The sequence below is a fragment of the Mastacembelus armatus genome, chromosome 4, assembly GCF_900324485.2.
Source record: "Mastacembelus armatus chromosome 4, fMasArm1.2, whole genome shotgun sequence".
Lineage (NCBI taxonomy): Eukaryota > Metazoa > Chordata > Actinopteri > Synbranchiformes > Mastacembelidae > Mastacembelus > Mastacembelus armatus.
The window spans coordinates 24,730,643-24,744,560 of NC_046636.1; the positions used below are offsets into that span (position 1 = coordinate 24,730,643).

Here is a 13,918-nt window from a genome sequence, read left to right on the forward strand (position 1 = left end):
TGGTTAAATCATATTTAACTGTAAAACCCAGAAGAAGGTCAAGTTTACCAGCATATGAGTCAATATGTCACATGTCTTTTATTTGTTTTGAACATTAATACAATGTGAACAAGTTAATGAACCTTAGTGTGCCGGATAAAAGGCAAAGCACTACGCAGTGATAAGAATACAATACGCACTGCAGTTCAAACTAGAATACACAGAATACACAGTACTGCTATTGAAAGCTGTTTAGTGGCTCGAATAGATATATCTTTAAAATCTAAACTATTAACCTTAAATATGGGTCCAGCAAGTGTGTGTGTGTGACAGTTTTACCTTTCACTGACTGTCACTGTGATTAGGCAACCACTCATTGTTCAGGTCATTGACTGTAAAAATGTTTACAATGTTGGTGCCATTTTGTAAAAAGACAATAAAGATAATATTTAAAGTTTCTGAGGCACAGTTCACTGTTACCACAGTGACCAAGTTACCAGATCTGTAACACTCACTATATCTGTTGTGTATTTGTGATTAATCTCTATTATCACTACAAGTAACTTCACACAGTGTCACATTTTCATCCGTTATTAAAGTATCAATTAAAGATGCTTTAAAGAGAAAACTAATTGAAAGGTCACTCAATGAAAGGCAGAATCAAATAGAGATTTGTGCTTTAGCAGATTACATGACTGCAGACAGTCAGATGGTCTGTCTGTTGCTGAGTAACTAACAAACAGTAGACACAAGGGAACAGACAGGGACCTTATTTGACAGAAATGTAGAGGATGGCTGCTCCTCTTTGTAGCCACCTCTCAACAAAGTTAAAGCTTGACAGAGCTGGTCACCAGAAAGTGACAGTCAAGCTCACTGCCATCTACCTAAAATGACACAGTGCTAACACTTAGAGGACAGCACCTCTTTCTGTGGACAATTTTACTATGGAATTATTCAACTCAGCTCTTGGAAAAAACATCACTTTTGTGCATCCTTTATATTTCATAATAAGTGGTCTTTCTGGCATTCCAAATATAAGACATTACTATGTCTTTCTCTTCTTGGTGTATATTGTGTCAGTGGTGGCAAACACAACTGTGATGGCTGTAATATGCTTGGATCATAATCTGAGAACTCCAAAATATGTGGCAGTTTTTAATTTAGCACTTGTGGACCTGATTGGTAGCTGTGCTTTGGTGCCTAAAGTTCTTGACATCTTTCTGTTTAACCATCCTTACATATCATACAACGACTGCTTAACATTCTTTTTCTTTTGCTACACCTGCCTTTCTATGCAGTCATTTAATCTGGTTGCACTTGCCTATGACAGACTAATAGCTATCACCTTCCCACTGCACTATCAGGTGAAAGTGACCCACAGGTTCATGTTTTCTTTGATTGCCTTTTTTTGGATGTTTGTTGTAATTGCTAATCTCATTGCAGTTGGACTTCTCACAAGACTTTCCTTCTGTGAATCTGTGGTTATCAACAGCTATTTCTGTGACCATGGCCAGATATACCGGCTTTCGTGCAATGACCATTTCCCCAATTATGTTGTCAGTTGTTTATACCCAGTTCTTATTTATTGGCTTCCACTAGCCTTTATCTTGTTAAGCTATGTGTATATTGTCTTTACTTTGGCTAAAGTGGCTACAGTTCAGCAAGGACTTAAATCCTTTAAAACCTGCATAGGTCATCTTTCATTAGTCGCAATCTATTTCATCCCAGTATTAATAATATAATTGAGCTGCCATTTACAAACATTACAAATAATGAATTGTAAGCCTATAATCGTGTACAAAATCAAGGTAAAAAAATATGTCAACATATATCACAGACAAAATAACAGTCTTGAAAACATCACGGCCCCTTTTCATTTCAAAGCAGAGGTTTGATAAAAGGATGAAACCTCCCCACACCCGTCCAGTGACTTCTCATTTTACAGTTTACACATGGTCATATTTTACTTCCTGTGCATCGCCCAAAATGTTGTCTAGTGGGTGATGAGTTCATCGTGCCACTGAAGGTTTAGACAGCCTTGCTCACCTGCTCTTCCTCTCTGGACACTGGATTTTGTAGCCCACCCTGTAGGCCTGCAGGTACACACGTGCCTGGTTTATTCTGGGAACACAGACACACAGCAGGCACAGCTTTGTCATTTTCAGAGGTGGAAAGTAGCTGAGTGCATTTACTCAACAAATGCACTGAAATTAATGAACACAATAATGTATCAATAAATATGATCCAATAATATAAAATACATTAATGTGAGATATGGCTTTTAGTACTTTTACCTTTGGTACTTCAAGTAGATTTGGCTTATACTTTTGTACTTTCACTTAAAGTAAATTTTTGACTTTTATTTGTAACAGAGTATTATTACACTATGGTATTTATACTTTTACTGAAAGTAAAAGAATTACATATGTTATTAATATATACACACATAAATTATATATATATATATATATATATATATATATATAATTTATTATTATTATTATGTATTATGTATTATTATTATTATTATTATTATTATTAATTATATTATATATAATTAATTCCAGCATGCTATCTGTATTTATTAACACTTTTATGACATAATATATTTGGGGGAGTAGTGCATATTGAGGAGGTGAGTAGTGACCCTAAACAATCCTGTGATCAACCTTTACCAGCCTCTTTCACAGGTAAGTAGATCTAGAACTACAGAATGTAGAAAGAAAGCAGATAACCTGTATTTAGTGCAAAGCTGAACTCCCAGGGGTCCACAGCGATCAACATAACTTTCTCTGAATGCCTTTCTCACCGCTCGAGCCATACTGACCACAGTGGTGACCACAGGGCACGTCCTAGGGCACAAACACAGAAATCCATGAGAATAACATACAATATTTTAATCGAGAACTACAATTCCACATCATGATAATTTTCCCAAAACTACTTTAGACTACTTTAGGCTAAATTGCCATTATTGTGAAAATGTGACCATTTGGAAGAGAAAAGTAAAAGAACATCACAAAGCTGATTTACACAGTATTTAACTGTAAATACTGGTCTGACTAGTGGGGCTTTCGAAGTGACACTACAGTGTGTGGAAAACAATAACTAACTGCAATAAAACATAACACTGTCATATCCCTCAAGAAAGTACAGGCCCCGGAAGGTAATGACATAACATGATGGAAGCTGCAGATCACATAGTGGTTCTTTAAAATACTGAACACTCCTGACATGCATAATGTGCTCAAGTAAAAGAATAATTCACTGAAACTAAATTAGAACCAGTTAGAACAGGAGATCAACAGCAGAAAACACACAGAAGACCTGCTGTGATTTGTGACTCTGCTGCTGCTGTTGTGGTTTTTACTTACAGCCTCTCACAGCGCAGGCCAGCAGTGCCCTCTGGGCAGGTACAGGTGTTGCGAGGACTGCAGGTGGCACCATGCTGGCAGGGCGGCACACAGGGAGTGGTCACTGCTGCAGATTAAGCACACAACCACAGTTTTAATGCAAAGTGAAGGCAAAGGTCTTTCACACATACATTATACACACACGTATCAGGACTGTCATTAACTTACAGATTCCATAGCTCTATACCCTAACATTAATCCAAAAACACCTAAACCTCAACCCTTACTCTATCCTCAACCCAATTCACACACACACACACACACACACACACACACAGACTAACCTGTTTCACAGCGGTTTCCAGTAAATGCTTTGGCACAGTTGCACCTGTTCAGGCCCACACACACTCCACCGTTCTGGCAAAGTTTCTGACACTGAACAGGCTCTGCGGGAAAGAGAGAAAAGTTTAGTCAGTGGATTTTCATTTTGACAGAGCTAATATAGTGACACTCGAAAAGTGAACAATAACTTTTATAGTAGAATTTCAACTTCTCTCACTAGTATTCCTCTAGAGAACCTTTGTTGTATCTTATTTGAATTGGGAATTGTGATCTGATAGAGTAAACAGTACCTGGGTGTATTTGTTTATCCACCCGCAGTAGTTAAATCAGTTGGACTGCACCTTGGCCTGTGCTTGTTTTGTACGTAATATAAACATGAGCATGACTAACTAGTTTTTATTTTCCTCCAGGCCTGAACTTTTAAACAGATCTAGAAGGAATCAATTCTGTATAGTTATACAATGTTCTAGCTTCACTATTTTAATTAAAAATTGTGAAAAAAATTGAGTCTGTGTAACAGACATATTTATTTCACTCTTTAATATGTTGGCACACCTGACTCAAACTGGGGGTCATTTCTGAAGGGGTCTTGGTTGGGTCTAATGTCCAGGTTGGACTCACTGCTTTATAGTTAGAGTGTGATTATCATATTTTCCATGTGATTTTTATTGGTCTGAACTAACTACCCACAACTGAAGAAAAAAATAATGTGGCAGCTCTTCACAGTCAAAGCCATTAGGTATGGTCTCTGCTTAAAACACTATGGTTGCTGTTTCAGAGGAATTCGTGCAATCAGGGAACAAGTCATGTGACTTTTCCTTGTATAGAAAAAAAAGCTTATTTACACTTCCTCTTTGACAAAGCATATAGTTAGGGCTGGCTTCAGGCAACCCTGAACCATCCCTTAGTTATGCTGCTATAGGCCTAGACTGCCCGAGGACCATCGGTGCACTGAGCTCCCCTACCCTAACCCCCCCACCTCTCTCTTCCTCTCCTCCCCCCTCACATGTATATTCCACCATTCAATGTCACTAACCTCGTGCTCTCTCTCTCCCCTAGTTTGTGCTCTCTCCCTCTCTCTGTACCTTCTGCAGGTGTCCCTGGTCCTGGAGCTGTATATCGCTGATGTGCAGTTACTGGTCCCACCAACCTGCAGTGTCTATTTGTTGTTTATTGTTGCTGTTCTTTTCTCTCTGCTCTATCCACTCACCCCAACCGGTCGAGGCAGATGGCCTCCCAAACTGAGCCCGGTTCTGCCGGAGGTTTTTTCTTCCGTTAAAGGGAGTTTTTCCTCTCCACTGTCGCCAAGTGCTTGCTCATAAGGGAATTGTTGGGTTTTTAGTTTTAGTTTTTATAAAGTGCCTTGAGATGATTTGTATTGTGATTTGGCGCTATACAAATAAAATTGAATTGAATTGAATTGAATTGAACTAATGTTTCAGTTATATAGCAATAGACAAATGCAATTTGATCTCACCTATCTGGCAACGTGCACCTTGCCATCCACCAACACATGTGCATTTGTTGACATCCACACACCTTCCCCCATTTTGACAGGCAGGAGTGCACAGAGCTATAAACACAGAAATACAGATAGCTAGGTCACTGTAGGAAAATTACATTTGAAAGTAATAATGGTCCACTCTACAGGTTGTTGCTTTTTTGTTTTTCTGTTAACAAGACTGGAGGTAAAGAGGTGACCACGACGCTCATCTAGCTACACCCCAGAAGTACCTGCATGTCTGTTGTTGGAGGTTTTGTTACTCACGCATGAGGCACTGGGGGCCAGTGTAGTCAGAGGGACATTGGCAGGTATCAGGCCCCACACAGCGACCACCATTTGCACATGGCAACTCACACACAGCTGAGAGAGACACAGAGAAATAGACATGAAGAAACCTGAAGAGAGGAAAATGGTTGAAGAGAAGGGGAAATTCAAACAAAATGGTCCCCCAAGTCAAAGAAAGTGGGTGTTTACCATAAAAAAAGAGTGAAACAATATTAAGGTTAGAAAATTAGTAGCATAAGCCCAAGGGACCACCCTTTAAAGGTATAAGTTGTTTCCTTATTATAACACCTACAGTAGACCATTCCCTACTGTGCTGGCTTGTACAAAAGTGGCATAGTCCTCGTTAACCTTCATGTCGGAGCTGATTTACCAGTGTGACAGCCGGTTCCGCTCCAGCCAGGAGGGCACAAACACTTATTCCAGCGCATACAGGTACCTCCATGAGCACAGGGCGGGGAGCACATGGCTGAAACACACAACCAATGTGGATTTCATTCAATTTCATTCATCCGCCCCCACAGGAATGTTAGGTTATGCATTCACACCAATATTCTTGAGGAGGTGAGTAGTGACCCAATCCTTAACCCTAACTAGATTTTACTAGGTGCATATTTTGTCTATTCATCTGTGGGCAAGGATGGTGTTGCCAACCCTGTATCCTGTGATTATGGCACCTGGAGCAAAATGATGGTTTTAACATAAGATAACACTCACTAACTCTGTACAGACTTTTTGGGAGTCAATATAAACTTGTCCAGTAGTTAAACTACGTAGCACCAAATACCTGAAATCAGTTCATTCATGATTTTGTTCCTGAGAGCCCAACCACCAGTTTAAGTGATGTACCAGCACTAATCCTACCAGAATAGAACCACTATATGTTTTATGTTAACAGTTGAGGTTTGTACCTGAGCAGCCTGCACCAGGGTAGCCTGGGGGACAGTCACAGCTGTTTGGGGCCACACACACACCATAGTTCTGACATGCAGGGTCACAAACAGCTGGAAAGGCAAAAAAGTTAATGAACATACAGTATTTTGGTATTTTAACCTTTTACTAAAACCCGAGCAGCTATCTTTACTCATACTGTTGTTAGGAAGATGCATCATGTTTGACTCACGCTGGCACTTGGTGAGGTCGTCGGTTCGAACTTCATACCCCTCCTTGCAGGTGCAGTTAAACCCACCAGGATGGTTCACACAGAGCTGCTCACAGCCTCCATTTGTGAAGTCCCCACATTCATTCACATCTGATAACCAAAGACAGAGAGACTGTTAAACAGGTGAACATTTCACACATCAAATCACTTTATAAGCCTTTCTGTTTTTTTCCTTTTGGGCCAGTGGCCAGGGACACTTGGCTGTGTGCCTGGCTGACAAGATTAATGTTGTTGCTGGATGAATAAAATGACAGAAAAGAAGCGGCAGCATGAGGAGGGAAAATTATGCCTTACCCACACAGCTTCTCAGGTCCTCGTCCAGCTTCCACCCTGTTCGACAGCTGCACTGGACATGGCCCTCGGCCCTCACAGTACATATATGTTCGCACCCACCATTCCTCAGCTTACAAGATGTAATATCTGTTCAAGTGAAAATATTGATGAAATGCACAAAATAAAAGATTTTAATACTAAATATTTAAGAATGAACACAAAAGACGTATTAATACATTGATAGCTACTATTTTGATAACATTGATAACGTTTGCTGGTCTGATAACCACTGAATATGGTAGGTATGGTAGGTACTAAAAATCACTAAACAATATTATTTTTCTCAGAAACACATGGTTGTTCTGCATTTTTGCAAACACTATTATTTTTGGCATGTATACCCAGACTTTTATACAAGTCCTAAAGCAAAAAATATTCCTTCATTGTCTGTGAATGTGGAACTTTTTAAACAATATATCACTATATAAACATGTCACTGTCAAAATAACTGATATCTGGGCTACAGTGTGAGGTACAGTAACATCTGAAAAATGGTTGAGACAATGTTTGACTGAGAATTTATTCAAATCTTATGTTTGTGCTCTTAAAAATCATCAAACATGTTTAACTCAGTGTCAAACCTGCACTGAGGGACATACTAGTACAGGTGAGGTTGTCTCTGTCTAACAGCAGTGGAGGAGGGCAATGGCAAGTGTGTCCTCCTGGAACGTTGGTGCAGGTGTGGGAGCAGCCACCATTCTGGAGTTTACATTCATCAATATCTGAGTGGACACACACAAACACAAGGTAAACGGTTTTTTGGACACCCTCATCTCTTCCATGCAACTGAATCCAAATAAAATCTAAGTCACTAATACTCCAAAATATGGACCAAGACACTCACTTATTATCTGTGTGGCCAGGAAACACACAGACAGACTGACAAAATGAGACAGTGCGATAAAAGTTTCATGGTAGTTTTTGTCTCTTCTTCATGCTGCTAAATCATTGATGCTCAGCTTGTTTAAATAACTGAAAATGAGTGGGTAAACATCAGTGAGAAGTGACTGACCCACACAGGTGTGGCCATCAATGTGCAGCTGGTAGCCAGGCCTGCAGGAGCACTTGAAAGATCCCAGAGTGTTGACGCAAATGTGGTCACAGGTCCCATTCATTGCCAAGCACTCATCTACATCTGGGGGATCACAGAGATTTAGTTAACGCTCTCATGGCAAAACACAGCTCCAATTCAACCACTATTTGCAATTCATTTAAGCACTTGTTTTATCAGCCTTGGAGCACCAGGTGAGTGGGATTTGCAATAGAGCAGACTTAATAAGAGGCAACCTGCTTGGATCAAGCCACAAAAAACCCCACTGCTTTAGAGAATGAGACAATCCATCTGCTGCCCCCTACTGGCAAGCTGCATAGTGAAACTGAACTATCCTGAGAAATTTGAGGATTAAGCAGGAACACAGCGTATAAGAGTGATTTAAAGTGGTGCCTTTGCTGTAAATGAATCAACACACTTGAGACTCCAGACCTATGTTTTACCTGTGCAGATGTGTCCATTACTGTTGAGCTGGTAGCCTGAAGCACACTGGCAGCTGTACCCTCCTGGTTCGTTGGTGCAGTTGTGTTCACAGCGGCCATTGCTCACAGCACACTCATCAATGTCTGTAAACAAGAAGAATCCTGAAGGACTGGGGTCTGAGTACATACCTCACAGTGCTGCTGGCATATAGCAAATATTGTTTATATGACACAAACAGCACATGACACTTGGGGATACTGAGCACAATTGTGGTATGCACATATGGAAAACAAAAAATCACATATATCCTGCTTACTCACCAAAACAAGAGTATCCGTCTCCATTGAAGCCCTGATAGCACTGGCAGAAATATGAGCCAATGATGTTGCCACACTGGGCATTAGTGTCACAGCCGTGGCCACCTGACGCACACTCATTCTCATCTGGAAAGAGAGTGCACACAGTTTTTTTTAAACCTGATCCAAAACTCTGTTCATTTCTATTCAATAAACATAGTTCTCTCTCTCAGGCTAATTTTAGTATAAGGCATAATAGCAAGCATTAAAACACTTGCACACAGGGAAGCTGACCCGGTTTACAGGAAACAGAAGTTCTCCCATCGAGGGATGTCAGCACTAATTGCTTACCTTCGCAGTGTGTGCCGTTTCCCCGGTAACCTGGTTGACAAACACACTTGTAGCTCCCAAGTGTGTTCTCACACACACCCTGACCATCGCACACTCCAGGACTCTCCAAACATTCATCCACATCTGGGACAGAGATGAGGTGCAGAGAAATCAGGGGGTACATATTATATATGAATTTGTCACTGACCTATTGCTCTGTGATTACTTGCACTAAAACATTTCATTGACAGTTAAAAAGCAAGTGTCATTTCTGGGGTGCATCTTCTAATTTGACTTCAATCAACAGAGTTACCAAAGCGTTTTCATTCACCAAACCCCAATCAAGTCCTCATTAGCCATAAGTGGTTGAAAATGTCCCTGTAACACTACTGGAAACTGCTGTATTGATATAAGAGAATATTTTTTGTTGAAAATATTGTCTGCCCCCTATGTCCAAGTTGACATTTAGTAAAATACATCAAATACATTAAACTGTCATCTTTTGGCCTAACCAGTGCCCATAAGGTGCTTCCTTTATAACCAGACCAACTGGGGATGTAACAAAGGCTAGAAATTACAGTACATCACAGATCTCCTATGGACTTGACCTTTTCAAAGCCTGAAAAACTGGCTTATGATATGACAAGCAGCGTGTGTGAAGCAAAGCATCGTACCTTGACACACGGTGTAGTCTGGACACACAGGACCTACAGTACAGAGGACCAGAGACCACAGAACAGTTGCAGAGACCACATAAAGTGAATGTAAATACGAATGATTTTAGAGGACATAAAATGAGAAATGAGATATTAAGGGAAAACAAAAACTAGTAACACAGCAGGCCTGAAGCAAAGCAACATATTAAAGCTCCCTATTTATGCAAAGCCTTCCTTCCTGTCAGCACAAGTTTATTAACTCTAGGGAAACTCAGCTGAACACTGAACACTCAGAACACCAGCAAATGTGGACATCAGCTGTGCTGCTGCTGAATGACAGACATACCAACACAGGCAGGGGCCTCTGCTCTGAAGCCGCGCTGGCACTGGCATATAAAGCTGCCTGGAGTGTTTATGCACACATTTCCCAGCTCATGCCGACATTGCTCCTTGAAGCTGCACTCATCCACGTCTACAGAAGACAGAAACCACAAACATTCAATTGACAGTCTTGTATGGACTCTTGACATGGCAAAATGACATCATGATCCCCCTTTAGATCTTAGTAACTTATTATTTTGGTCATAACCTTAGTTTCCATGTGGGTTTTGTAATTGCTGCTTCACACTTTTTTCAAATTTGAAGAAGAAGGAACACAAAAGCTATTCTGTAACAGTATTCTGTATATTTTCCATATCTTGTTAAGATCATCAACATCCATACAAACTTCACTGTCACCTCAGTGTAGTTGCTCTGGATTTAAAGCGCACGCAGGATAAAATGCTTCAAACGTACATCTTTGATTCTGCATCTACATTTCACAGTTATACCCAGCAGATGCAGATGCCAACATCAGCCTCACCTACGCAGCTTCGTCCATTTAGAGCCATTACATATCCCGAAGGACACGAGCATGTGAAGGAGCCGGGGGTGTTTTTGCATTCAACATCAGCATGACAGGCTTGCAGGCCCGTCACCGCAGCCAGAGCGCACTCGTCAATATCTGTAAAACCCATATGGCACTCATGCATTGGGACCATAATGCACACTGAATGGTGCAGATAATTTGTCAATCTCGCCTTCAGTCATGCTCTCACACACATACAGTATATACTCATACACACACAGATGCTGACAAACCTTGGCATCCTCCAGCACCCAGCAGGTAACCACGGAGACAGCTACATGAGTAGGAGCCAGGGGCATTGATGCAGCTGGCATGGAGACCACATGGTCCTGGTCCCTCTCCTTCACACTCATCAACATCTATCAGGTAGACAGAAGACAATACTGCATCTAACTGAGACCACTGCATTCAAATGAACACATGAACTGTGTCAAGATGTGCAAGGAGTAAGGACGGCAATAAATATACTATTAAATGTATTATTGTTCCTGATTCTGTCCCTACTCACCTCTACAGTCTGCTGCTCCCTCCAGAGTGAAACCCACAGGGCAGGTGCAGTTGTCACCGTCCTTCACCGTGCTGGATGGACAGCCACAGCCTGCACCCTTCTCCAGCCTCACCTGGTTCCTTGGACATGGAGGAGCAGGACTGGGCCCAGAAGAAACGGTGGTAATAGAAGGAGCCGCTGATGTCAAAGAAAATAATGCAATTTTAGAAAAGGCTGACAGGCAAGAAAAAAGAAATAGCAGAAAAAAGCCAAAGGCTCACCTGTGGTAGGTATGTGGCTTGGTGTAGATCCACTAAGACCTCCGATGGTATTCTCAATCACCTGATTCCACAACAGGAAAGAGCAACAGATGGTTATAATGTATGTCATTCGTTCCAAAAACATTTTCATGTGAAAAACTCATTTTCTTGAATTGAGCGTTTGCTTGTCCACTGACTTGGCTCTCGGTGAGCTCTGCCTCTGTGTGTTTCAGGACTTCGTTTTCATTTTCCTCCGGGCTGCTCAAAGGTTCAGCCACTGACACAGCCAGCAGCAGGGCTGGCAGGAGGGTCCAGAGCTGAGGCATCACCTGGGTCTGAGGAGGAGGAGTGAGAGAAACAGATAACAGACTATGCAACAGTAGTGAGAGCATGTAACAACTGAGTGTTGTTGAGTTTCTGGGGAGATTCTCAGTGATCAAGTCAAAGTTTCTATAAAGACATTGGGACTTGTGTGGATTGTGTGTTGCTGTCATGCCGTGCATGTCTAGACAGGCGAAACAACAGAGGGGTAATGGAAAAGCAGCCTGTCATTAGGCTGAATCAACCCCCTGGGCTGTCTGCACAGAACAAAAGAAACTTAGAGGAGCTGGAGCGACACAGCACAGCAGCACAGCGACATTTATTTGAGAAAGGGAACTGAATTTGCGTTTTGTCAACTTACTGTAAGTTCTGAGAAGAAGCCTCATAAACTACTGCGATAAGAAACTGAAAAACCATAGGCTGGTGTGAGACTACATAGTAATGATGCGATACACAGGCAGGTTTTACAGTCATTTTAGGCGACTTACCCGGGTCAGATACTGGCACTGGAAAACGGGTCTGAGAGTCACCAGGAAAATGACAGACAAATAGATTTCCAGATGTCGCTTCCTATCCAGATGTGGACGCGTGCAGCCAAGCCAGCTATGAAGTATGAGGGTGTGGGGCTGGGGGCGGGGGGCTGTTCGCTACTGCAGTGATTCCACATCCTGCCCAGGAGCTCCGCACTTCCCACCCCGCAAAACTCCGAGATAAGCTCCAGGAGACAGGCCTACAGGCTGAGACCTTACACAGAGCTCATAAATCATCCAGGGCGCACGGCTCAGCCACGGAACACGGGAGAGTTCTGTGGTTACTCCAGGGTCGTAGCCCAAGTCACAAAATCGTCATCTTTGGGGAGACTTTTCCTTCTTTTGATTGTATATTTGACACTTCTTTAAAAAGTGCAAATAACTCATCATATTGTTTCTTCTATCCTTGTCCCGTAAGTTGATTTACCGACTTGTTTTTATTTATAAAATCATTCTGTGCAAACTTCCACCAACGTTCATTACACATCAAATAAACAGAACTCATCATTTGTAACATCATTTGTGTCCATTACTCTACAATAATTAGGGCCCCACGTTACTCTACAATAATTAGGGCCCCACGTTACTCTACAATAATTAGGGTCCCACGTTACTCTACAATAATTAGGGTCCCAAATACCAGTGGTGTTGGTCAATTATTGTTGTTGTTGTTGTTGTTGTTGACTGGTTGTGGGGACTAAACCGTATCCAGTAAAATGGTTAAATTCTATAGGAAGGTAGTTCTACACAAATAGACACCAAAAAAAAAAACATGACAAGGACGATATAATGAACATGAACCCATTTTGTTTTGCACATTCAAAATCTTTTTTCTACTTGTTCACTATATTGAGCTGCAATTCCAGGTATATGCCACGCCCACTTCCTCCTATAAAAATTATAGGCAAATTGGACAGATTTACAAAAACAGCTTTTCCAGCTAATGTTTCCACGCAGGGTGACTGGAGCCTCCTGGTCAATGAATATTTTGCACATATTTGATTTTGTACTTGTTGATTTTCAGTGCACACTATGGTGTAACTGCTCCACTGGTCACCAGTGTAATCTGTTTCTTCTTCTACTACAAATTAGTATATAGTATTTATATATCAGCACATTTATTACTAGTTTGCAGAGAGATATAATGAGGGTGAATAAAAATGTTTGTTTATGCTTTATTTTCCAAGGCATTGTAACAACAGAGAAAGAGGCACAAAACACCTCTAACAGGTGCAGGAGAGGAGATATGAGGTGTACATGGAATCGACAATAATTATGGTTAAAGTATTTTCAGTTTTACCACTGTTTATATTGCCATGGAGTTTAAAGCACTGTACAGTATGCTGGAATATGCAGTTCCATATGAATTTTCAATATTTTAAAAATATTACTATGATTGATTGCTTCATGTTTTCCAGTCCTGTGCTGAGCGTGAGAGTTAGCAGAGTTAGCAGAATTAACAGTGGAGATTTCTTATATATTAGCGTCATTGACAAGACATAACAGAACATAACACACTGTATTGGATTTACACTTTAAAGTGAAGAACATATTTACAGTTCATCTCCCCCTATGCTGAATAGTTCTTAACAATCAGCTTGACAGTTTGGGTGTCTATGATAAAAAGAATCAAACTTACTGTACATGAGACAACATAATGTGTGGGTATGTTAGTCAAAACCATTGTGTGATAAGTCCTTTC

At 41.0% G+C, this 13,918-nt stretch overlaps 2 protein-coding genes across 2 annotated transcripts; one reads left to right on the top strand and one right to left on the bottom strand.

Annotated features, from left to right (window-relative positions):
• Positions 1-11: 11 nt before the first annotated feature.
• On the bottom strand, positions 12-12,304 carry LOC113129159 (latent-transforming growth factor beta-binding protein 4). Its single transcript, XM_026304986.2, has 23 exons — positions 12,175-12,304; positions 11,563-11,700; positions 11,387-11,447; positions 11,127-11,303; positions 10,852-10,977; positions 10,574-10,714; positions 10,058-10,183; positions 9,730-9,762; positions 9,077-9,199; positions 8,750-8,872; positions 8,450-8,572; positions 7,968-8,090; positions 7,555-7,677; positions 6,917-7,042; positions 6,584-6,712; positions 6,372-6,464; positions 5,834-5,929; positions 5,443-5,538; positions 5,152-5,247; positions 3,677-3,778; positions 3,354-3,459; positions 2,715-2,831; positions 12-2,100 (listed from the first exon to the last, which is right to left on the bottom strand). Exons 2-23 carry the CDS (start codon positions 11,689-11,691, stop codon positions 2,022-2,024), a joined length of 2,448 nt encoding a protein of 815 aa, XP_026160771.1. The 5' UTR covers positions 11,692-11,700; positions 12,175-12,304; the 3' UTR covers positions 12-2,021.
• LOC113129160 (olfactory receptor 1500-like) lies at positions 924-1,721 on the top strand. The gene has a single exon (XM_026304987.2). The coding sequence runs from the start codon at positions 924-926 to the stop codon at positions 1,719-1,721; it is 798 nt and encodes a 265-aa protein (XP_026160772.1).
• Positions 12,305-13,918: the final 1,614 nt, after the last annotated feature.